General features: G+C 46.4%; 1 protein-coding gene across 2 annotated transcripts in view; it reads left to right on the forward strand.

The window, feature by feature from the left end:
* RBM20 (RNA binding motif protein 20) overlaps positions 1-25,698 on the forward strand; it is a 195,788-nt gene that overhangs the window by 122,666 nt on the left and 47,424 nt on the right. For both annotated transcript variants that reach the window (XM_043597496.1, XM_043597497.1), the window contains exons 2-5: positions 18,803-19,880; positions 21,292-21,353; positions 23,590-23,684; positions 24,270-24,367. In XM_043597496.1, the coding sequence (XP_043453431.1) occupies positions 18,803-19,880; positions 21,292-21,353; positions 23,590-23,684; positions 24,270-24,367 (1,333 nt within the window). The remainder of the gene's footprint in view (positions 1-18,802; positions 19,881-21,291; positions 21,354-23,589; positions 23,685-24,269; positions 24,368-25,698) is intronic.

Below are 25,698 nucleotides of genomic sequence, written 5' to 3' on the forward strand. Positions count from 1 at the left end.
TTCGACTTTTGAGCGGGCTGCAGGAAGGTCACGCACTGAAGTCCTAGCAGAGAGAAGCTTTCCTGATGCCAGTGACCCCTCCCCCCCTGCCCCTGCCCCTATGAGTCAAAGTAAAATAGGAGACCCCAGTGAGCTTTAGTCCTTCATTCTTCTGTAAGCTCTTTGGGGGAGGTTTTACCTTGTAAAAAGCGCGCTCTCCTGAATAGTTTTAAGAGGAGATTAGGTTGGATACTGGGTGTCACAGATGAACAGCAGACCATCCAGACAGGACAAACTGGGACGATGGCTGCTTTACGTACCATGGCAGCGAGGTCTTCATGGACAGCTGGTCTTGATTCAGAAACTCACCAAAGGTTTAGTTTTCCTTTGATTGTTTAGGATTACAGCATGAGATTTGGAAACAGAAGAGGAAACAATGTGGCAGGAGAATGGTGGCTTCTGAGGAGAAAAGGGAACAAGCTCCTGAGGAATTAAACCACAGTTCAAGCAAAGCCCATCCCTGCCCCCCCCCCCCGACCTCTTGACTTTCAGTTTCTTTTCTTCTTCTTTTTTGTTCTGTATCCTGTTTTCTGTAAGACTTATGGAAAGGCTAGTCATACAGCAGTTTCTCCACTGAAGTACTCTTGATGTCTTGGGCTGGGTAGTCCTGGTTTGTGGCTTCTGTCAGGTGCTTTGTGGGGTTTTAGCAGCATCCCCCCCAGTTCTGACAGACAAAAATGCCTCCAGCACGCCCTGCAGGGGGGAATCACCACTGTGAAGAGCGTCTTCGAGCAGAAGGCAGTCCATTTGGAGTATCTGGGTGGCTCGGCCAGTTAAGCGTCTGATTTCGGCTCAGGTCATGATCTCATGGCTCATGAGTGCGAGCCCCGCATCGGGCTCTGTGCTGACGGCTCGGAGCCTGGAGCCTGCTTCAGGTTCTGTGTCTCCCTCTGTCTCTGCCCCTCCCCTGCTCACACTCTGTCTACCTCTCTCAAAAATAAATAAACATTTTTTTTAAGTCCATTTTTCCACTGAAAAGCATTATTGCAGTTACCACTGGGCGGGTGATACGATGGGTCACCTCTCTCCATCTCCTGCTCCATAAAAATAAAAGCAAGAAGGGCAAGCTGTTCAGGAGGTTGGCTGGCCAGGAGTCAGTGTGCAGTGCCGTCTGATGTGGCTGCATTGCTAAATGTCCTTTTGGGCACCTTGAGGACCAGACCGTTGCCTGTGAAAACCCAGAGTAAAAAAAGAAGCAAGCAAACAAACAAACCACCGTCACTCCCACCACCACCAGGGAACCATAGGAAAGGAAACCGGGACAGGAGGGAGGCTTTGGAATTTTATTTAAAATGGCTGCACGATTTGCACAAGACCCCCTCCTTCCGAGGTGCTCTCAGGAGGCCTGTCTGTGCAGAGCTGGCTTGGGTGTTATGTGAAGAGGCTGAGAACATGTGGCATAAACATCGACTGATATTGTTTGCCATTTAGCTCGGCATGTGTAATGCAGCAGGAATGGCTCCTGGCGGCATGTGACTCCCCTGCCAGCCGGGTGTGCACCGGGGCCACTCTCTCTCTGTCGCTTGCTCCCTCGCCTGCGTTCCCCCTCCTCTGCCCCTTCCCAGACTCATGAGAGTTTAAGTGGACGCTTGTCATGATTGGCAAGCAGAAAGCCGGTAGAATGTCACTGGAATTTTCTAGGGAGGCACATGCGCGACGCCCAAAATGACTCCCGGCTTCGGTGGCCTCAGGTGAGCGTTCGATGCCAGGCGCCTGGGTCTTTTTCAGAAAGGTAAGGTTGCATGACATCATCCTACCTTTCCCCCCAGCACAAGAAGGAAATCGAGGGTTTTCTTTTTACTCTCTAGTCCGGGCGGCACTTCTGACCATGTTCTTGGCGCTAAGCATCTGTGCATGAGTATGCGATTTGTCTGTATCCCCACCCCCTCCTGTTAAAAAAAAAAAAAAAAGAAAAAGAATTGTAATAAATGATTCACAACGGCAGGGTAACATGTGACCTAAAACAGCTCCCCATGACCCCAGCAAAATCAGCGATCCCAACGTCAGCAAGTCTAGATGCTCTTTTTACTCTGGTTACTAAATTCTTATAAAGAAAAGTTGAGTGGCCACCGGGGAAACAGATCGCGTTATCATCAGACCTGAGGGAGCGGGCATTTTCGGAATCCCGAAACCTTATGAATGATGGGGTGTGTGTGTGGGGGGGTCTCGTAAGGCGGAGGTGTTTGGTGTTGATTGCTGGAATTTGTCAGCGATGGAAAATGAACGTTCGAAATGTCTTGTGTCTGCCGAGTGCCGTCAGGCTCATGACCCGGGAGGGGAGCACGGTCTTAGGATTCGGAAGCACAGGACATTTTGCCAAGAAAGAATGCTTGAAAGTTGCTTCTAAGCACCTCTGAAGGACCCGCAATACGTGTTTCAGCAACTATTAGGTATCATTAAGTAAAGTTAAATTTCAAAACAAAACTATTTTCATAGTCCCCAAGCAAGCAAGCAAGTGTATAAACATCTGTCGTGAGGTTCAGGGAGCACATTTGGACATGACTGTGCTGATCTGTGAGTAGGCTCACGCACAACCAAACATGACTCACCTCGTTTCTCTGTCTGATGCAATTAAAAGTCTCCTCGACACGTTTGGGACAGGAGTACTGGTTTTCTTCTGGCAAGTGTGGAAAAGCAAACCCATACTCGTAAAATGGCGTGGAAAATAGTGTGTGAGATGGATCCTACCTCATGGGAATTTTTTAACCTTCAAAAAAATGCATCATGTAGCTTTCATTGGTTTCTGCCTTATATGTGTTGGAATCTTTTTTCTTCTTCTGTGTTGCACGTTCTTTGCAAAGATGTCAGAAAACTGAAGGGTAGATATTTTCACACACTTGCCCCTCCCCCGCATGCATCCGCTAACAGCTGCCACATATGATTTTGTGGAATTTGATATTTTGAACGAAATGACTTCCTTCTTTTCCATAGTAATATAATAATCAATTTTACCATAGAGGACTCTGTACATGTCCAGCGTTGACTGCTCCTAATTAGCAATGCATGGGGTAGCAGAGGAAAGTGCCGGAGAGCAGTTTGGAGTGAAAGAAGAGTCAGCCGTCGAATTTTAACCATTCTTTCTTGCCTCAGCCAAGGCAGTCCTCAGTCTCTGTGGATCTTAGCCGCAGGTTTAGTTTGTGGTGAACTGAGAAAATACTAGAACGGCACGTGCAGACGTAACCAAGATGGCTGCATCTGACGGCTGCTGCTTTTTATCTTCTATCTTTTCCCTTCGGTAGCTTTCCTATGGCCACAGCTGTGTTAAATAGAGACAAAAGCCAGAAGTAACCTACAGATAATATTCTCTGCCTTGGGTGGCACCTGTGATTTGTTGTCTGTAGTCAGAAAGGTATGTGTCTTAAGGGCACCAGAAACTTCATCAACATTGGGAAATGGAAGCTTTCTCAAATAAATAGTTCCGTGGTGTATTTATAACGTTCCAACCTTAATATTCTCATTTGCTCTAAGGAATTTAACAGAATTAAATAGTGCATGATCCCAACACACATAGGAAATGTATGCCTCATACTTCACAATGAAACGCTGAGCATACACGTCCAAGACCTCCGTTCCCATATGCTTAGAGGCGGTCATAAATTCAAGTGAGTTGAATAAGTATTTGTTTAGTGCCTCTAATTTGCCCGGCACGGAGCCAGGCAGACACTCAGGAATTTGAAAGATTTTAGGACATGGATGAGGTCTTCAAGGTGTTTAAAATTTAGAAAGCTAGGGTCACCCGTGGCAATCATCATCTGGCTGTCTACAGCAGAAACTATATGCGTACTGTGGAGAAAGTCTTGCCACAAAAAAATATTTATCAAACCATGTGAGAGACGCTTCAGTGTATAGCTAAGAAAAATCGGTTGATTGCCCACTGTGTTTGTGGGCTTATAAAAAGTTCAGTGTTTATTCTTAAGTATAATTGAAAACAAATGGTCATGCTGCTTGTGGTGACAAAAATGGCTTGTGTGGCTCAAAGTAATGAAGAACAGATTGATTCTATTCCTTTATAGACTGGCAAGCCTTCAGACTTCGCTTCACAATAGTTCTCCTGGGGAGCTATTAAAAATCCCAGTGTCAGGGCACCTGGGTGACTCAGTTGGTTCATTGTCCGACTTTGGTTCAGGTCATGATCTCGGGGTTTGTGGGTTTGAGCCCCACGTTTGGGCTCTGTGCTGTCAGCCTGTCAGTGTAGACCCTGCTTCAGATCCTCTGTCCCCCTCTCTTTGCCCCCACCTCTGCTTGTGCTCTCTCAAAAGTAAACATTAAAAAAAATCCCAATGTCTCAGGTGAATCAGAATCTATGGAGATATGATCCAAGCATTAGTGTTTTAAAAACACCCCAAGTGATTTCAGTGCCACCACATTTGAAGTTTAACAATAAAGATGATTTGTCAAACACTTTTTGTTAGCATAGGGTGAGTTTGGAAGGTGGACTTTCTCCTGATATTTCTCATAATGTTGCTTGACTGAAGAATTTTTGACATTCTGGAGTCTGATCCTTCTATTTTCTGCATTGGTGAACTCAGAGTGAATGGAGCTTGCTTTTTTCCTATTCAGCAACCGATAACATGACGCTAAGCCAGTCAACGAACTAATTAGATTGCCGGAGGTTTTATGAACCCAGAGTGTTTTGATTCCAGGAGGCCAAATATTGTTGAACATGTCGACTGACTCTCTTAAAGGAAGGTAGGTAGAGTAGTGGCAAGTGCCCTGGATGTTACTCTTGCAGTGTCTGAAACCCCTGTGAAAAAGGGGGCCCCTTGTTGGTGTATTGGGTGCCTAGGAGATAGAAGAGGCTTGTTGTTGTTGTTTTTTAATATTTTTTCTTAATGTTTGATTTATTTTTGACAGCAAGAGAGACAGAGCACGAGCAGGGGAGGGGCAGAGAGGGAGACACAGAATCCCAAACAGGCTCCAAGCTCTGAGCTGTCAGCACAGAGCCTGATGCAGGGCTCAAACTCACAGACCTCGAGATCATGACCTGAGCCAAAGTCAGACGCTTAACCGACCGAGCCACCCAGGTGCCCCAGGTGTGGCTTGTTAAAAATACGGTTGTTACCGAATGCTTTGTAACTCACCATTGATTCTTGGAGTTGTAAGGTGGATTCAAGATAGTCTAGCCCAGTGGTTCTCAAAGTACAGCATCAGTATCGTTTGGACTTGTTAGAAATGCAAGTAAATTCTCAGGCCCCTGCCCGGACCTCCTGAGACAGCAGCTGGGGGCGAGTCCAGCATCTGTGTTAGAAGAAGCCCTCCCAGTGCCCACCTAACCCTTGAAAACCACTGCCCTCATTTCACCTTGTCATTTTACAGACAGGTTTGTTTAGTGCAGATTAAATGCCTCTCTCTGAAGTCACCCAGAGCTGGGGGAGGGGGAAAGGCTAGAAACTCCGATCTCCCAGGACAGAAATCTATCACTGTACCATGACCAGATGAATTTGACTTTTCCTTGTGCCATCAATGACAGCTTTAAGAAAACACCCACCATCCTAAAATCATAAGGCATAAAGGGACCTTAAAAATGTTTCATCTGACCCTCCCATTTCACAGATGAGAAAACTAAGGTCCACAGGGTGAAATGGCCACAATCAGATGTACAGTTATTGGGGGCAAAGCCTGGTTAAGCAGTAGGTCTACTTACGAGCCAAACAGTGCTACCCCACCCAAACTACCCCACACTGCCTCTTCAGCTTCGTATAGACTTCTAGTATTTGGTTTAAGTCACATTGGTTAAAATGTCCAGGCTAATAGACAACTCTGGGAAGAGAACAGCTGTATTGATTGAGAATTTTAATTTTTAAAAATTATTCTGAAATTTTACCTTGATTTAAAATTGCCTTGGGGGGGTTGGCGCCTGGGCGGCTCAGTCACGTTACGCCTCTGACTTTGTCTCAGCTCAGGTCTTGATCTCAGGGTTGTGAATTCAAGTTCCGGGTTGAGCTCCCTGCCGGGCATGAAACCTATTTAAAAAAATTATAACAATAAAATAAATAGCATAAAATTGGCTTGCATTTTATGACCATCCTTATACATTTACCAGAAAAATCTCAGTGATATAAATTACCGAAAATAAAGTTAGGAGAACATAGGGGCCATTCCCAGAGCATGTGTTTTATCTCAGAATCATGTAGATTAGACACTTACATCTTCTCAGATCACACACTAAAATCGCATTTTCTTCAGGTTCAGTTAAAAGGAAACACTGTCTATTTGTTGAATATTTTAGAATTTTGTACTCTGTGTGGTTGTGGTATTTACATAATTCTGATGGTGGTCAGAGACTGAATCTAATCCATATTGTCCACAGAGCTTCCTCTTTAAAGCCTCGTAGCAACGCATATATGAAACATTTAGCCAGGAAGCCAAATTGAGAATATGATACACAACTACTAAGTCCACACACATACACATGGAACAGTTGTGTACTTGTACAGAAGTGTTTAATGGTTCCACACACCAACCATGTACCAGATACTGTGATATGAAATAGAACACATAATTCCTGCCTTCAAAATAATCACGGGGCAGTGAGGACATCAGATGAGCCATTGAATGGACGATTATGACAGAGGGTGGTAGGAGCTAGAAGAGAGTATAGTTGAGGCTACCGGAGCAGCTAGGCATTCTGGGGAATCACAGAAGGGACATCAGCACACACTGGATGGGGGCAGGAGTCAGAGAAGGCTGCCTGGAGGAGGCGCCATCTGAGCAGCATGTTGAAGGACCCTGAGGGGGAATAGGCAGAGGTTTTCTAGGGAGAGGGAACAACATATGCGAAGGCATTCATGTTTGTTTGCATGTTGTCCTTCAGGAGGGCAATTTTGGCCTATAAACCCCTAAATACTACATTTGCATGTATAAACGTTAACATTTGGTGCCTTGGGGAACTTGTATAGCAGTTTTTAAATATACATTTCAAACAGCTTGTTTTTCCATCTCAAAAGACTGAGGTTCTCCAGAAAAGTTTGTTGGTTGAGAGGTTACCCTATTTTATGTTACTGAGAAAACAAAGATCTCTCTTAACCCCAGAAGTCAATCCAACTCCCTTAATTTTAGCCTGCACAAAACCAGTGAAATTCTGCCCAACATGAATTTTCTGAAAAATTGTGTCTCAGGCAAACCCAACTCCAGCCCTGAAAGAGATTTGAGCTGAATTTCACTGTAAAAGGCTCCTTTGGTCTGTGGAATGCCTTTGTAGAGAACATCTTATAATGAGGCACTTTTGGTATTTGGATCACTGAATCTTCATGGACAGAGTCAAGAGAGCCTCTTCTTGTGCTAAACTGCCCAGGAGAACAGGGATGGAAGAAATTAAGTTATTTCATGCTGATTGGCCTGCAACACATATTATCTGAGCCACGTATATGACAATAGTTTCTTAAAAGGTATTTCCGGTAGCTTATAATCGCTTAATTTGTGAGACGTAACAATAATAAATTATAAATTGTAGTATTTTGCATTTATTGTATATCAATTACATACTATATGATGTTACTAACATCATATAGTATATACAAATAACAATCTATTATTAAATAGTGTATTTATAATATTTATAATATTATGATTTAATATTATTTGATTCTGTCATCAACCTCAGCTTGCTTTACAGAGTGCTTGCATATCATGTTTGTTCTTTATAGCAACTTAGCAGGGCAGAATTATTATCTTGACAGATGAGGAAATTAAACCTGAGAGTTCTCAGATTGCAAAGGTGGAGGAGATCTTGGAGGTCCTTTCATCCAGCTTTTCTCATTCTACATAGAAAGGGAAACTAACTGGCCTCCAGTCCCACAGGGAGCAAGCAGCCGCTGTGGTACCTGGGTCTTCCAATTTCCAGTTCAGCAATTTTTTTTTTTTTTTTTTTTTACTTCACCATACACCGCCTGCAGGCCCTACTGTGTTAAAAGAAACTTGAGAGAATGTGCATTTCTTTCTTTAGGAGAAATACTGCTGAACCCCGTCCTGCATGCTGGTTTATGAGCACACACAGGTATAGATAAGTCTCTTATTTTTATACTTTATTCTATGTTTAGAGAGAGACAGATCGATAAAGAGACGCACCACACGTGGATGTCACTAGGGAGGTAGAGGTGGAATTAGACTGGGCAGAGTCTCAAAGGGGACTTCCACTTTATCTGTATAGTTTTGGGTTTTTTTTAAATAAAAAGTATCTGAGGGGGAAAAAAATTACCATCATCACAGCATTTGTTAATTTGAGGTGATGGGCAGGCAGTGAACTTGTAAAGATGATAAAGATTTGTTATATTCTTCATATTTTTAAGGTTTTAAAGTTGAAAACAAAGCCAAATGTGAATATTAAAAATAAGTTACGACCTACAGGACTATCATTTTATAAAGGGTATTTTAGGGGCGCCTGGGTGGCTCAGTCGGTTAAGCCTCCGACTTCAGCTCAGGTCACGACCTCACAGTCCGTGAGTTCGAGCCCCGCATCGGGCTCTGGGCTGATGGCTCAGAGCCTGGAGCCTGCTTCCGATTCTGTGTCTCCCTCTCTCTCTCTCTGCCCCTTCCCCGTTCATGCTCTATCTCTGTCTCAAAAATAAATAAACGTTAAAAAAAAATTTTTTTTAAAGGGTATTTTATTTTACTTATTTATTTTAAGGTTTTTTGTTTGTTTGTTTTTGAGAGAGAGTGAGAGCAGGGAGGGGCAGAGAGAGAGGAAGACAGAGGATCTGAAGCGGCCTCTGTGCTGACAGCAGTGAGCCCGATGTGGGGCTCGAACTCACGAACCGTGAGATCGTGACCTGAGCCGAAGTGGGATGCTCAACCGACGGAGCCACCCAGGTGCCCCAAGGATATTTTAAAGAAAGAAAACTGGCACAGAAGAAGGAACAGAAAAAGAAATGAATACATGGTTCTTGGTGGATAAGTTGACATTAATTCTGTCTCTGCTCTAAGTCTTTCCTGTTGTGACATTAGCAGAATATTTCTTCTTTGCTCTGCATTTGCTACATCATTGGTTCCCTGGTGCACATTTTGAGCACTTCTAGTAACTCCAGCAGGAAAGTCAGGCCTCTCTTGTGGGTTATGGAACCGCTAGCGGCCCCTTGGTGACTGCACATCCCTGGTTCTGAGAATCTTCTGATGAAAGTGGAACAGAGTACAATGGTACAGAAAACTGTTCATTTAATAACACCAAATGTGTTATTTAAAATAAAATCGTAAATCATTAACCAAACTTACTGTGGCAGTCATTTTGCATATCTGCATTTGTCATACTATTATTTGTACACCTTAAACTTACACAATGTTAATATCAATAAAGCTGGTGGGGCACCTGACTGGCTCAGTCAAAAGGGCATGCGACTCTTTATCTCAAGGTTGCGAGTTTGAGCTCCACACCGGGTGCAGAGATTACTTGACTAAAAAACTTAAAATTATATATCGATAAAGCCAGAAAAAATAAAATAAAATACTGTGACACATTGGGAGAAAAACCACAGAATAGAGGAAAATTCTTTATATTTTAGTACCTTTAAACAAACAAACCAAAACCCCTGTAAAACAAATCACATCCAAAGAAATAGAGCCAGGAATGTGGTTTTAGAAGCGCTCTTTAATGAATGTGTAGGCAGAGGGTAGAATCCTGGCCTGAAGTAATACCCTGCTCCGCATCCCTTATTTGCTGGATGCCTTCGGGCATTCCGGAAGACCTTTTTTGGTCTCAGTCTTTGTAATGTAAACCAGAAATGGTCATATCTGACTTTCCTTCCCTTTTGGTCATCCTGGAAATCAGATAGCTAATGAGGTGAAAGAAAACACTGATTAACAACCTAACTAAAAAAACATGGAACAGGAGAGAGATGGTAGGATTATCGTCGCTGTTACGAATGCCTCCGAGACGTGCCGCACTGTTACAGATCACTCTATGGTAATGTCATGGCTAAAGCCCACACGTGGGATAACGCCAGCATTGACCCAGTAATCTTGATATTACTCACAGAGGCCTCGCTAAGTGATAACCCAGTAGTTCTGTCATTACCAAGAAGAGCACTATCAAAAAATGTATGACCTCCTTCTTCTCACAAAGGAGAAGACTAGAAGCCACATTAGCCCTGAGGAATGAGGAGACACGGGGTCCAGTCTCCCTCTTCTCTAGCCAGCTCTGTGACTTTGGGTGATCACATACCACACCAACTTCACTGGGTTTCACTTCTTTCCTCTGTAGGATGAGTGCATTAAACAGAAACGGTCTCTAAGGCCTCTTCTTGCTCTTAACATTTGTGACAGTCAGCTAGAGTTTGAACCTTAGCTCCAATATTACCTGGTATCATCATTTTTGTCTTTGTAACCTGGCCTTTAGGGACTGTTCCCGGTCGTTCACGTCCTGACCTAGCTTGTAAGTGTTACAATAGAGTCAAGAATTTAGGATTTGAAGTTCGGCTCCCAGGAGACAATGGAAGGGCAGGACTCAGCAGTGCCCCGGCCCTAAGCATTGCCCTTTATTTGATTTGGCCACACAGTGAAGGTGTGACCAAACCTGGAAAACATTCTCTCACCTGGTCATGAGCTCTCTTGCCTGGATTCTATTTTATATCTTAGCACATGAGAAGAAATGACACATTCATTGCTTGGCCAGGAAAGGGAACTGTGTTGAAGTGGAAATGAATTTAAATCCCTGCTGGGTTATCTTGGAAGATACTGTGCTTAACTGAAAATGTGTCCATTCAGGTTGGCTTAGGCACTGCTGTGCCCTGGGCTGTGGTTCCTGGCTTCTGCTTCCGGGTGGCTGAACATTACCAGGGCAAAGCTCGCTGTGAGTCCACACACATCTATACGGCTGAAGTTCAGTTGCGGCCGTCTTTGTTATTAATCCACAGCCCTTTCCATCTGTTGCTGACTACTTACCAGTTTACCCAGCAGCTGTTGTTAGCTCTCTCTGTTCTCCCCAAGTCCCAATCCACACTCCTGCTTCTTCTCTCAGCAGGTGTCCACCCTTGTTTTTACTTCCCTCCTCTCCATATTTACATCTCTCTGTGTTTTCCTCTTCCATCTCTATCTGTCTGCCCTGGCAGAGCTCACCTGCCATGTGCACTGATGATGCCGGTGATGGCAACGGTGATGGAGATAGTGATGTAATGGCAATCGTAATGGTGATGGCAATAGCGATACCAATAGAGATGATAATGCTGATGGAGTGACATGGGTGATGATAATAGAGTGACAATAGTAATGGTGGTGGTAAAGGTGATGGTAACGGTGATGATAATGGTGATGGTAATGGTGACGACAGTAGGGGGTCGTAATGGTGACGGCAATGGCAGCAGTGACGGTGATGGTAATAGTGATGCTCAGGGCTATGACGATGGTAGAAAGACTAGTAGCAGTAACGGTCACTGATACGTTGTTTCGTGAATGCTTACTGTATGCTAGGAACTACGAAGAACAATTTAGGCCCAACTCTCGGGACAAGCCCGTTGCTCAGGCGTAGCCATCCCAGCTTTAACGATGAGGACCTTGAGGGTGAGAGAGGATTAAGTATTTGCCCCCAGCCCCCAGCTCACAAGTCGCAAACTGGAATTCAAACCCATTTTGACACGAACTCTGAAACCTGTGCCCTCAGCCTCTGGGCAGTGCTCCTTCCCATCCCTGCCTCCGTCCAGAATGCAGAGCACAATCATATTGATATGGCTGCTACTCCATAAATATGGCTGAACTGATTTTAACTCATCCCACCCCGAATCCTAGTGGCAATGAGATGATCTGCAAGGACTTGAGTGACAATATTACTTCCTCTGTAGAGGAATGTTTTCAGAAAGGGAAGGGTGTGTTGTGATCACACAGAGAATGTTCTCTTTCCAATAATGTTCTGGACATCTGTACAGCACCTAACAGTTTGCAGAGGGGTCTGGCAACTCTTAATCCCATGTCAATCCTCATAACGTAAACAAGAAAAGATTGTGACTTCTCTTTTTAGAGTTGAGGAAACTGAGGCTGGAGCCTGTTGTCCACTGTGACCCAGCTGACAAGCCTCACATTATGCCTAGAACTCACGATGCCTGATTCCTACCCCCGTGTCCTACAAGGCAGTCCACAGCCCAATTGGCACTCACTCTATACCCTCCTTTGCTCCACATGAATGAAGACTAAGAACCATTGTATTTTTAATAATGATTCTTTTCTCCTAACAGGATAATTAATGCCTTTTATAAAGCCAGCTCTTAGTGTAGCAGAAATGGCCCATTAGGTGCTGGGAAACAAAATGGTGTTTCAGTCAGCTAGAAACTGTCCCCTGGTGAGGGTCACGGCATTATATCACCTGCTCACAGGAGCACCTGTGTGGCCAGAGCTGGATCTGTGTACCTGTAAAAGGTTCTTGTGTATCCCGTGCCCTTGTGAGGACTTTACTCGTGCACCCCATTCACACCCTGGCCTACTGACCATGGTACAGGCTCCTATTCCACCAAGAAGGGAGGAGCATTCTGTGTCTCAAACTTCCAAGAAGCAGGTGTCTCTGGTCGGCAGATAATCCCACCAAAGTGGCTGCCCAAGTTTCCCCTGCAGTGACCCTGGAGCTCCAGCTGCTGGGGCCTTATGGTCAGTCCACTGTGTAGAGGAACCTGGAGAGTGACAGGGAACTCTTGAGTCAACGCGGTGCCATGGAGGGGAACCATCTGGATTAAAAACAGACGTTCAGGTAGGTTGGCTTTCTTATTACATTATTTTTATTAAGCAAATAAAGGAAATGCATTGATTCTTGTACAGAAATGGCCAAGCAGATGCAGGGGATACTGGCTCCAAGTATCCCTATGAGGTCATTCAGGAGCTGCCCGTGCCGCTGTTCCCGGGCCAGTGTCTTTGGGTCGGCTTTATTCTCAGGCAGGTTTTCCTTAAGTGGTGCCTTAAATTTAACCAGTATAGCAACTCAGTCATGGCAGGACCAAAGAGTGCTTGTCTTCCAGAAGTTCCAACAAAATGTCAGGGAGTGTCCATCCTTGAGCCAGTCATTATGGCCAGGGGCTCTGATTGTCCAGGTTTGTGTCACATTGGGTGGAGATTACCGTCCCGTTTTGTAGATGAGAAAATTCTGAGTGTCAGAAAAATTAAGCGATGTTCCCCCATCATACAACCTATACAACCAGTAAGAGGCAGCTGGAAGCCTGAGTCTCCGACCACAGTTCACCCTACAGCTACCTTTCACCAACAGTGGGTGCATCTTTGCATCTGTAGCTAGATCAGTTAGTCCAGAATGTTTGTCTTTGTTCAGAGTTCGGGGACAGCCCTTGAGACAGCCTTTTCTTTCACTTACTACATTTCTCTAAGACGTCTGAGGCTTGAACCACTTCCTCTTGTGCCTTACTGTTTTTGTGCTTAGGCGGTTTCAGAATACTCAACACCCTCTGTGTTGTTCTGTCTCCCCTGCGATCTCAGGAACGTCGTCTTTGTTCATCTCTGGATCCCCACCACCTAGCTTCATTGCCTGGCACATAACAGACACTCCATCCATGTGGGCTGTATGAACAAACACATAAATGCCCCATTGGCCCCTTTGAAGGACTCTTTCTGAGCAGAGGCCCAACAGCCCCTTGCCCGCGTCTTGGTTGCTCTCCCTTACTTTCAGAACCGGATGGATTATGTCACAAAAATCTTGCTGAATTTTCAGGACCGTCCCTGACTTGAACCAAGGAACGGCCCTGCCTCACTCCTTGTGCACAAATACTAACCCATCATTGCATCCTGCTTGGGACTCAGAATAACATATGAAAGAGCTTTGGGACAAATAATGAGCATTTTCAAACCGAGACAGCTGTTTCGCTCTCCCAGTGAACACAATATGTTGCCCATCCTTTCAACACTACGGAATTAAACCATTAGAAACAGTTTTCATCTGGTTCTCCTAAATATCCTGGCATTTAAAGGCAACTAGTTTTCCTTTATGTTGTATTTTATTTTTACAACTCTTGAGAGAAATGCTGCTTTAATTTAAAAAAGCTGTCTAAGTGAGCCTGGAGCCCAAGTTTTTGATGTAATTATGCACCGAGAATTCTTCCTAACAGTGAATGGCTCAGAAAGGCAACCTCGTCCCTGGGGGCAGTTAGCCTTGCAGAGGCCTGGGTGAGTCACAGTGGCTGTGCTGAGTGATAGGCGGTTCCAGCTCTGTGCCAGATGCCCAGGCTACATAACTCCCCGTGCGCACTCCCTGCTCCCAGGTCCGTGGTTCAACTCCTTGGCTGCAAACTGTATCACTGTACAGGTTTAGGGGAAGAAATGTGGCAGATACAGAGAACCTTGCCCCCACCCCCTCCCCTGCTATCCCCTGTGAAGGGCTTATGGGGATTCTAGAAGGGGCCTGTAGCTTTATGTCTCCCTGGTGCTCAGGGAGTGCCTTGCATATCAAAGGTAGTCAGTATCTCTCTGAACAGGGCAGGGAGATAAACATGGGTGGAGATGATAATTTAGTGAAATAGATAGTTCTGGGACTTATTTAGGGCTTTCAGAGGTAAGGCTTTTCTGTCAAGCACTAGAAGCTGGTTTGGATGATCTGGGTTCTCGCTAAGGTCTTACTGCTACCCAGCTAGTTGGCTTTGGGCAGATTACTTTCTGTCTTTGTTCTGGGGGTGAGAGGATGATTTGATCCTTAAGAGTCTGCAATTCAAAGCTTAACGCAACTGGGTAAAGAAAGCTGACTTTGAAAAGGAAGAGATCTCTGGGCTTTTCTGGCTCCCAGCAAGAATTGCCACAGGGTCTTGAGATGGACACCTAGTCAGATGATCTGTGCTTCCTAGGACCCCGGGGGAGGTGGTCATGAGTTTGTTCATTACCAGCAAGATCCGGCCAATACCCCCCACCCCCACCACTGCCTCTCTGAGTGGAAGCTTCTCTTACATCTAATTTTCCTGCTGGATTATATTAGTTTCCTGTTGCTTCTGTAACATATTACCACACATTTAGTGGCTTACAGCAACACAACTTTCATATCTTACAGTCCTGGAGGTCAGAAATCCAAAGTCGGTCTCACTGGGCCAAAGTTAAGGTATCAGTAAGGCTGGTTCCTTCTGGAGGCTTTAGGGGAAATTCATTTCCTTGCCTTATGGCCCCTTCCTCCATCTTCAGAGCCAGCAGTGTGGCATCTTCTTTGGTCTCTCACCTCTGCTTCTGTCCTCGTATCTTCTCTCCCGGACTCTGATCCCCCTGCCTCCATTTTATAAGGACTCTTGTGATTACATTGGGCCCAGGATAATCTCTCCATCTCATCACCCTTAACTTAATCACATCTGCAAAGTCCACTTTACCATGTAAGGTGCTGGCCGTGGGGCTTGATCCTATGACCTTGGGATCGTGACCTGAGTGAATTCGGAAGTCTGAGGCTCAACTGACTGAGCCACGCAAACACCCCCATAAGCAATATTTTTAACACGAAGCCAGGTGTGCTAAGTGATGTAACAGTGACAGACTCAGATAGCAGGAATATAAGAAGGTGACATTAGTTCCAGCCATCACATGGCCCAATTTTCGGCTTAGAAATATGATTGTTATATGTACCTGAATTTTAGGTTATTAACTTTTGTAGGCTAAGGATTTTAGGGCTTTATTTTCTGCTTTCTTTTAATTTTTTTTAATGTTTATTTATTTTTGACAGACAGAGACAAGAGCGCAAGCAGGATGGAGGCAGAGAGAGAGGGACAGACAGAATCTGAAGCAAACTCCAGGCTCTGAGCTGTCAGTACAGAGCCAGACGTGGGGCTCGAACTCACTAACTGTGAGATCATGACCTGAGCCGAAGTCGGAAGCTTAACCGACTGAGCCACCCAGGCGCCCCTCTTTCTTTCTTTTAAATAGGATGGTGTGTCTTTTCCTTTTTAAGCCTCTTTAGTTCAAAAGAGGTATCTGGCTCTGATGATTCATGTGAAATCGCTTTTGCTTAAGGCTGGTTAAGATTGGAGACAATCTGAATTTGCTAGACACAGCAGATGTTGGGAAGAAAATCAAGTGAGACTTCTCATTTCATGCTGCATCTGAATGGGTAACTTCTGTAACCTGGGCCGTACTACAGAAGAGCACTTGTTTCTTGTGGCTGACCTACAAATACCCAGCAAGGTTGGCTTTCCTGGTTGGAAAGACCATTCTTCCTCGTGTGTTCTTTCCGAGGCAAAGGGGCATCTCCTGTGAGAACTCCCTGCGGCCCAGAACACAGTTTTAGAAAATACAGCTGACTTCTCTGGGAAAAACAAAACCAACCTTGTCTTACCCTGGTCATGGAAACTAAGTTGGCACCTCATTATCGCCTTGTTAGCAGGGACTGGCTATGTTGTGGACAAATCTGGTAGGAACGGTTGGCCCTGTGTGGGCAGGGTTTTGAGTTAAGCTTAATTGCTCTTCTAAAGCTCAGCTACTTAATATGACACAAGTAGAAATCTATCATCAGACTCTTGACCACCCTCCTTTCCCTTCATAGTCTCACCTACGCAGACAATTAGCGCCTCCCCACCTCTGCGGCTGCCATGATTTGTGCCTGGGCCACACTGGGGCCATCAAGGCTTGGCTGCACCCAGCACAACTACCCAGAGGAGGAAAGGTTTGTAATCACCTTTAACCGTGACTCCCCCAGGCCTCCAATATCTTCAAATGCAGTCAACCTGTTCTGTCCTGGGAGCATAGTAGGGCTGCCGGCTGGGTGAAGATGACGTCTCCTTAATGACTTATACAAGTTCTCGATTTCTCACAGAATGGGAAAGAGTAATCCAGAATCATTTTCATCTGGCTCTGACATGTATTTTGCACTTGTATTTGAATGTTGGTGTGTCTGATGTTCTGAGAACTCACTTCAGACAGAGCCATGGAGCAGCCCATGAGGAGAGGGTGTCCTCAGGGGTAGCTGAAGAACTGCATCCCTAACCACATCTGCCCCTTCTCTTCTTTTCAAAGCCTGGCTGGGGTTTGAATCCCACACCTGTATTCACCAACAGTTGAGTGTTCACAGGAAGGTCACCTAATCTCTCTTGGTTTTAGATTGTTGCTTTGCAAATTTGGGGTGAACATTTTCTACCCTGGAGGACTAATGGAGATATCAAATGGGATGACAGGCTGAGCATTGATCACACAGGAGTATTGCGTGCAGTAAATGTTAGGCTCTCTCCTGCTCCCTTTCCTCCCTACCACCTCCACACCTCCTCCCTGCACCCCACCTTTCTCTCAGAGCAGTGCAAAGTGCTGGCCTTAGCAGAAGCTCTCTTTCCTCACAATGTCTCCAAAATGGGAGGGTTGTGACATGACACACACTTTTCACATCTCCCCTTTTTTCCTCACCGTGCCCACTCCCAGACTCTTTTCTTTGTTCCATCAGACTTCTGTACAGAACCTATGACAGTGCGGACCTTGTCTGAAGTGTCCCTGCCTTGCAGTTTCTTCCCCATACTGAATGTATGACTGGGTTCTCCATGGTAATCCCAGTTTCAAATGCGCAGTCCTGTTCTTCCCATTTTAACAAGTCCTGGGAATTCTAGTTCATCCACATCCCAAACACATTTCCCTGATTACCCACTACCCAGAAGGGGAGCTGAAGACGCAGAAAATGTGGTCTTACAAAAGGACCCTGACAATGGTAACCACACATCCAATCTTATATTGGTCAAGAAAACACCATAACCAACCAACAGAGTTCCCATAACCAACCAATAGAGTTGCCATGAGAGGCACATGTCAGACAGAGCACCCCCACAATAAGCTTCTGTGAGAGCCTGCCACTGCTGACGACTTCAGATTCTTCGCTTGCAATTTTTGTGTTATTCCTCATGCCAGTTGGGTTTGAGAGTGGGTTGAAGGGACCTTGATTCTTGTTTTTGGATGTGACATGAGGATCAGGATGAAAATGTGTTTGGCACAAAAATGCACATGATATACTCTGGATGCAAGTTTGTAGCCTGCTTTTTCTTTCACTTCACATATAGACTATATGGATTTACTCCTGTTGCTAATTTGTTGTTGTTGTTGTAAACAGTGACTTGACCAAATTCACAACCGTATCTACTGTTGGCAAGATGGTGTAGGGCTTGAACGGAGAGAACAGATACCAAGGGGGATTTAGTGGGCTGGAATGTTTTCTATCTTAACCTTGGTGTTGGGTGCACTTTTTTGAATGGACTTAAATATTACAGAGTAAAGTAGAAATTTACGATAGTAAATGGTTCCTTAACATCTTGTTATATAGGTATAATGTACTTTGTTTAAACCCTCCCATCACCACCATTATCAGATATTTGTAATTTTCAACTTTGGACTCTTGAATAATGTAGTATTATTAAACATCTTTGGGCATCGAGTTATGTCTGCATTTTAGCTCATTTTCTTAGGATAGTCTTACAGAATTGAATTATTGGGTCAAAGAGTATGTTGTAATGAGTAGATATTACCAGACTATCTTTTAACAAAGTCACACAAATGTAGATTATCAATACCATTGTGTCCACTCCACCTTATCTTACCAGTCCTGAATGCTGTTACTAAAAAAAAAAAAAAAAAAAAAAAATGCCATTTTTCTAGGCAAAAATTTTTTTTTCTCATGGTGATAGCTTGTATCTCTGATTAGCAGTGAGGTTGACCATTCTGTCATAAAATAATTTTTCCATCTGAGTTTTTAAAACGTTGACATGTATGCATGAGTACAGGCTTTTTGCAGACTCATATATAGGTGGGCCCTGGGTTTTATATGAGACGTGGGGACCACAGATGAACAAAGAAAGAGCCCCTTGCTCCCTGGGTGAAAACTAGCTGTGCATCTAGACTTTTTGTGTTTCTGCAGTGCCGCCAAGCTCCTGGACAAGAACCCATTCTCGGTCAGTAACCCGAACCCTCTGCTTCCTTCGCCCGCCAGTCTCCAGCTGGCCCAGCTACAAGCCCAGCTCACCCTCCACCGGCTGAAGCTGGCACAGACAGCTGTCACCAACAATACCGCAGCCGCCACGGTCCTGAACCAAGTCCTCTCCAAAGTGGCCATGTCCCAGCCTCTCTTCAACCAGCTCAGGCATCCGTCTGTGATCAGCGCCCCCCAGAGCCATACGGGGGTGCCTCAACATGCTGCGGCCATGCCCAGCGCCCGGTTTCCCTCGAATGCCATTGCCTTCTCACCCCCCGGCCAGACGCGAGGCCCGGTACCCTCTGTGAGCCAACCCCCCAATGCCGTGGTGATGCATCCTTTCAGTGGAGTCCTGCCTCAGACCCCTGCCCAGCCAGCAGTCATCCTGGGCATTGGCAAGACTGGGCCTGCCCCTGCTGCGGCAGGATTCTATGAGTATGGCAAAGCCAACTCCAGCCAGGCATATGGCTCTGAAACAGACAGTCAGCCCAGCTTCCTGCCAGCCACGGCCTCTACCACGGGCAATGTGACCTATGAAGGGCACTACAGCCACTCAGGGCAAGATGGCCAAGCTGCCTTTCCCAAGGACTTCTACGGACCCAACTCCCAAGGGTCGCATGTGGCAGGTGGATTTGCGGCCGAGCAGGCCGGGGGCATGAAAGGCGAGGTAGGTCCGCTGCTGCAGGGTCCAAACAGCCAATGGGAGACCCCCCACGGATTCTCTGGCCAAAGCAAGCCCGATCTTACAGCAGGCCCTAGCCTGTGGCCTCCACCCCCCAGCCAGCCCTATGAGCTCTATGACCCCGAGGAGCCCACCCCAGACAGGACCCCTCCTTCTTTTGGGGGTCGGCTAAACAACAGCAAACAGGGTTTCAGCGCTGCCCGGAGGCGGGCCAAGGAGGAGCAGGCAATGCTGTCCGTGCGGCCCCTGCAGGCTCATGAGCTGAATGACTTTCACGGTGTGGCTCCCCTTCACCTCCCACACATCTGTAGCATCTGCGACAAGAAGGTGTTTGATTTGAAGGTGAGTCCTGCGAGATAGCCTGGGAGCCACCGCTGGAGCCTGGGGGTGCTCCCCGCCACAACCCTGCTCTTTGCTACTCAAGAGCAAGGAACTGTCACCTTCGGGGACTAGGTGGCAGCATTTTGCCATCAGTTCCCTTGATTAAAATTATAGGGGTTAGAACCAAAATTCATTTCAGAAATGTTTCAGGGCCAGTCCCTTGCTTTAAGGCAAGGAAGAGATTCTTTCCCATGTTTATGGATGAGAAAGCTGTGGCCGAGTCGGGGATCAGGTGACCCCACCTGGGTGACAGAGAAGGGACTCAAGGCCTGGTCTCCTGCCTCCTTGAGGAGGACTCTTCCTGCGAGGTATGCCCAGAGTACATTGTACAGAGTATGGAAGGGGAGGAAAACGCTGGAAGAATTTTGGATGAGGGCAAGAGAGCACCTCTCAGGTGAGATCTGGACACATTTTGTAGAGTGCCTCAGCTTCCCATCTGCAAGACAGAGATGGGGCCTCATCATACCTTCCCAGTGGTTGTAATACGCTTTGGGCCCCTTAAGCAAAGGTTCATTATAGTATAAATCCACGCCCCCATCCCCCGCCAAAACGTGTTAGTGATGCAGTGGAATACTCCAGAGCAATAATGATTCGGACAGCTAACATATATTAAATCCTTTCCATATGTCAACAGTAATCCTGGGAGGTAGATACTATTATTATTCTCATGTTGCAGATGAGAAAACCGAGGCCCAGAGAGAGGAAAGGACTTGCCCAGGGCCCCATAGCTAGAGAGTGGCAGAGTGGAGATTCCAACGCGGGTCTGGCTCTCCCAGAACCGGTGCCACTTGAGCACTGGGCTGTGCTGCCTCTCTTCTCTCATCCCATCTGCAGAGCATAGTGATCCCCATGTAATGGAAGTCACACCACAGTGTGTCCTTCACCTCTGTTTGGGTCACGTTGTACAGGTGCATCCCCGTCACCCACGGGGAGGGGGCTGGCTGACACTGGGAGGTGATGGCAGATTTCATCTCATAAGCCTTTCTTAAGGCTTTGCAGCTCAGATTTTCCCAACCAGACGTAGAAATGGGTGGGGTCTCTCTGGGAGAGGAGGGAGGGAGTGGGAGGTGGGAGGTGCCATGGGACTAAGGGTGCCCGGAGAGAGGAGGAGAGAACCCGACTTGGGATTCCGGGCTTCTGTCCACGATGAGCGAGGGATATGCGGGTCTGGCCGATGGAGTGAGGGCTAGATGGGAAGGCAGGTGTGGAGAGGAGCCAGGAGGGAGAGGAGGAGCAGAGGGAGACGTGTTTGCAGGGTTGGTCCAGTTTCTGGGCTCTGAGCCTCCTGCCTGATGGGGAAGCCTGTACTCATCCCTTACCTTCTCATGGACTCAGTTCTGCTTCAATCATTTTTCCTTTCCTTCCGGTTTAGGACTGGGAGCTGCATGTGAAAGGGAAACTACACGCTCAGAAATGCCTGGTCTTCTCTGAAAAGTAAGTGCTGGCCGAGAGAACAGGTCCGTGCATGTGTTCAGCAGGTAATCATTGAGCACCTACTGTGTGGCACATTCTGTTTTAGGTGCTGGGGAAACAGAGAACAAAACAGGAAAATGACCCTGTCCTCAAGGAGCTATACTTAATGGTGGGGGTTGGGGGGGGCAGGAAGCAGATGATAAAGAAAATAAGCAAGTGAATTATATAGCATCCCTGGTGGTAAATCCTAAGCAGAAAACAGCGTCAGGGCAGGGGCAGGAAGCGTGTGTGTATACACATGTGCACTTGCAGGGGCTGGTCCTTGCATTTTATTTTATTGCTTTTTTTAAAAGTTTATTTATTTTGAGAGAGAGAGGAGGGCAGGGGCAGAGAGAGAGGGAGAGAATCCCAAGCAGTCTCCCCGCTGTCAGTGCGGGGCTTGATCCCACGAACCATGAGATCATGACCTGAGCTGAGATCAAGAGTCGGACGCTTAACCAGCTGAGCCACCCAGGAGCCCCTGGTCTTTAAATAGGGTGGCCGAGGAAAGGCCTCAGTGAGGACACCTCAGGAGGTGGGGAATGAGCCCCTGGCTGTCTGGCGGACATGTACCCCCAGCAGAGGGAACAGCAAGTTGGAAACTTGATGTGGCTTTGGGATGCTCAGACAGCAGCAGTGTGACCAGAGCAGAGTACTGGAGTGAGGAGCCAGAGACGTGCCAGGGACTGGTCCTGAGCTCCTGGGCTTGTTGTGAGGACTTTTGTTTTGCTTTGAGAGTGAGGGCTGAACAAAGGAGTGGTGCCCTCTGGCTCCACTGAGCGGGGCCTTGGCTGCTGGGCTGAGAATAGACAGGAGTGGGTTGTGGGCAGACCAGTAAGCAGGGGGCTGTGGTAACGCGGGCAGAGAAGAGGTCACATGACCTAGGGTGTGACCAGCCCGCTGGAGTGAAGTGATCTGAAATGAGCACATTCCAAAGGCTCCCCTTTCTTATTCACAATAACCAGTGGGTGGAAGTAACTCAAATGTCCACCGACAGATGAATAGGTAAACAATGTGTTATATCCCTACGCGGGAATATCATTCAGCCTGAGGAAGGGGACTTCTGACACATGAAGCGACACATGGCTGAACCTTGAGGACATTGTGGTCCATGAGGTAAGCCAGTCACAAACGGACATGTACTGGATGATTCCACTTACAGGAGGAGTTGCAAGAGTCAGAAAGTAGAATGGTGGCAGCCAGGGGCTCAGGCAGGGGAAGAGGGGTGTTTGTTTTCTAATGGGGGCAGTTTCCGGTTTGCAAGACGAAGAATCCTGGACTTGGACGGTGGGGACGGCTGCACAACAGTATGAATGTGCTTCATGCCCCTGAACTGTATGCTTAGAAATGGTTACGATGGCAAATTTTATGTATATTTGATCGCAACTCAAAAACTAATTTCATAAGGGTCTCCCTTTTCTGGCTCCCTCTTTTTTTGTTGCGGTAAAGGTCACGTAAGACTCACCATTTTAACCAACTTAGGGTACGGTTCAGTGGTATTTAGCAGAGTCACAAGGTTGTGCAGATATCATCACTGTGTGGTTCCCGAACATTTTCATTACCCCCGAACCCCATACCCGTTAAGTGCTCATTCCCTTTCCCCCTCCCTTGTAGACTGGCAACCACTAATCTGCTTTCTGTCCCTATGGATTTGCCTCTTCTGGACACTTTGTGGAAATGGAACCATTTAATAATATGGCCTTTGATTGCTGGCTTTTTTCACTTAGCAAAATATTTTCAGGGTTCATCTATGTTGTGGTATTTACCACATTTTTATGGCTGAATAATATCCCATTATATGTATATTACCACATTGTGGTTATCCCTTCATCTTTTGATCTATATTTAGGTTGTTTTTTCACCTTTTGGCTATTGTGAATAGTGCTAATATGAACATTCGTGTACAAATGTTTGAACATTTTTTTTAAGTTCATTTATTTTGAGAGAGAGAGAGAGAAAGAGAGAGCATGGGTAGGGCAGAGAGAGAGAGAGAAGAAGAGGATTCTAAGCCACTGAAGGGCTTGATCTCATGAACTGAGATCATGACCTGACCAGAGATCAGGAGTCAGATGTTTAACCGACTGAGCCACCCAGGTGCCCCTGAACATTTATTTTTAACTATTTTGGGCCTTTGGCTGGGAGTGGAATTTCTGGGTCCTATGGTAATTCTTCGTTTAGCTTATTGAGTTACTGGTTCCCCTTTTCCACCTCTCTCCAGTGCTGGCATCCGGTGTATACTCGGTTCAGCAGAGGGAACACTGGGTGCCTCTCCCAACAGCACAGCCGTTTATAATCCTGCTGGGAACTCTGAAGGTGAGTAAGGCCCTTCAGGTCAGCCACTTGAAGCAGAAACCAACTTCCCAAAGGCTTACTATGTCACATCCTTAATAGCCAAACTTCCCTGATGTGCCGTGTGTGTGTGTGTGTGTGTGTGTGTGTGTGTGTATAGCAGACAGATCCCAAGACACTAAAATGTATTTGCCTACGCTCTAGGCTCTTAGAGACATAAAGCTTTGTTGGTTACCAACATGCCCAGGGGTAAAATCACACCAATCACTAATCAATGTATTGAGAGGAAATTTTAATTTTTTTCTTCCAATTTACATCCTAATCAAGACTTTTTTAAAAAAAATAAAGTTTATTTATTTTGAGAGAGAGAGAGAGAGAGAGAGAGAGAGTGCAAGTACGGGAGAGGGAGAGAAAGAGAGGATCCCAAGCAGAGTCTGCACTAACAGGGTGGGGCTTGAACTCAAGAACCACGAGATCATGACCTGAGCCGAAACCAAGAGTCGGATGCTTAACCAACTGAGCCACCCAGGTGCCCCCATCTTAATCATGATTTTTGAAGGTAAAGCAAATGACTAGGATTTCACACACTTGGTGTAATTTATCCTTTAGATTATGCCTCAAACCTTGGATCATCGTATGCGGCCATTCCAGCAAGGTCATTTGCTCAGTCAAATCCTGCGTTTCCTTCGGCTTCCCCGGGGACAAACGTGAGTACAGAAGCATGTTCTCCACTGTCATAGTCATCATCAAAGCATTTGTGTCACCCGCTATTCCTGGGTGTAGAGGTGCAAAGGATGCTGGGATGAAGTTGGCACAGATGTGGCTTTGTGTAGGGCAGGAAACTGTGTCCTGTGGGCAGAGGTCAATGGGTGTTTTCTTCAGTCCAGCTAGCATTGAAACACACACACACAAAACTGACATGCGTTGCTAAAATCGAAAGCACACATAGACTTTCTAGCATTCAGCATTGGTTTAAGGGGGAAAAAAGGTTTGAGCTTTTGTATGTATGTGTGTGTGTAAGACTTTTTGCTATTTTATTCACGTGGATTATTTCCTATGATGGGTAATTCTGGAAGTTGAACCAGAAAGAGAAAATGTGTTTGAAAGTAAGGACCATGCAGTGATGGGATTTGTTGGCCCCTTGGGGAAATAGTTGCTTCTGTGAAATCCTTGTTTTTAGTTGTGTTTTCATTTCTCTCTCTCTACAACATGCTCTCCAGTCCCTCAAAACTCAAAAGCTTCATTCCCCCTTTGCCTACTTATTGTGATAATTTCCCTTTCCTCTTGGTTTTTCTGTTTGGTCACCACATGTAGCCTCTTCCCCCAGAAGCTTCTACTCCAGAACACGTGGAGGGAGGTGGGAGAGGCAGAACCAGAACCGACTGTGGAACAAAATGTGTGGCCCAGCCCTGCCAGAGGGCGCGTGTCTGTGTGTTCGTGGCCATGCCTGGATTTCTTTCAGTTTGTGGTGCGAGCAGTTGTAGCCTCTTTCTCCTCATGCGACGAGTGAGCACGAGCTCGGGTGCCGTCCCCTCCACGTGTGGGGGTGTTCATGCAGAGCTTCGGAAGGGCAGGCTGAGAAGTGTAGGCATTAGGCCCCCCCGGGGATGAGTGAGTGGGGAGGCCTGCCTGGGCGGAGATTTCTGTTTGCGTGTGTCTGGCTGTGTGTGATGTTTAACGGGAGAAGCACCCTGAGACAGAGCTCTGGGCTGGAAGCCCACGCACGTTTTGGTGAAAGAGAATTTTGTGCTTTCCCTCTCTGTGCTCACCGCGCTGAGAGCCACGCCCAATCGGTGCAGCTTTGGGTCAGTCCTGGGAGGGTAGTAAGGCCTGTCATTTGTCTTTGACCTTGTGTCTGGACAGGGGTGTGGGCGGCTCCAGCACCACCCCCACCCCGGCGTCTGTTTCCCACTGTGGCGTGTCTGTGCCCAAAACCCTGCTCTGAGATCTTAGCACGGAGGGGAAGGGGACTGTGACCAGATGGGCAGGCAGTGAGAGGTGGGCCAGGGATCTGGGCAGGGAAAGCGAGCTGATGTCC

The sequence above is a fragment of the Prionailurus bengalensis genome, chromosome D2 (assembly GCF_016509475.1).
Source record: "Prionailurus bengalensis isolate Pbe53 chromosome D2, Fcat_Pben_1.1_paternal_pri, whole genome shotgun sequence".
Classification (NCBI taxonomy): Eukaryota; Metazoa; Chordata; class Mammalia; order Carnivora; family Felidae; genus Prionailurus; species Prionailurus bengalensis.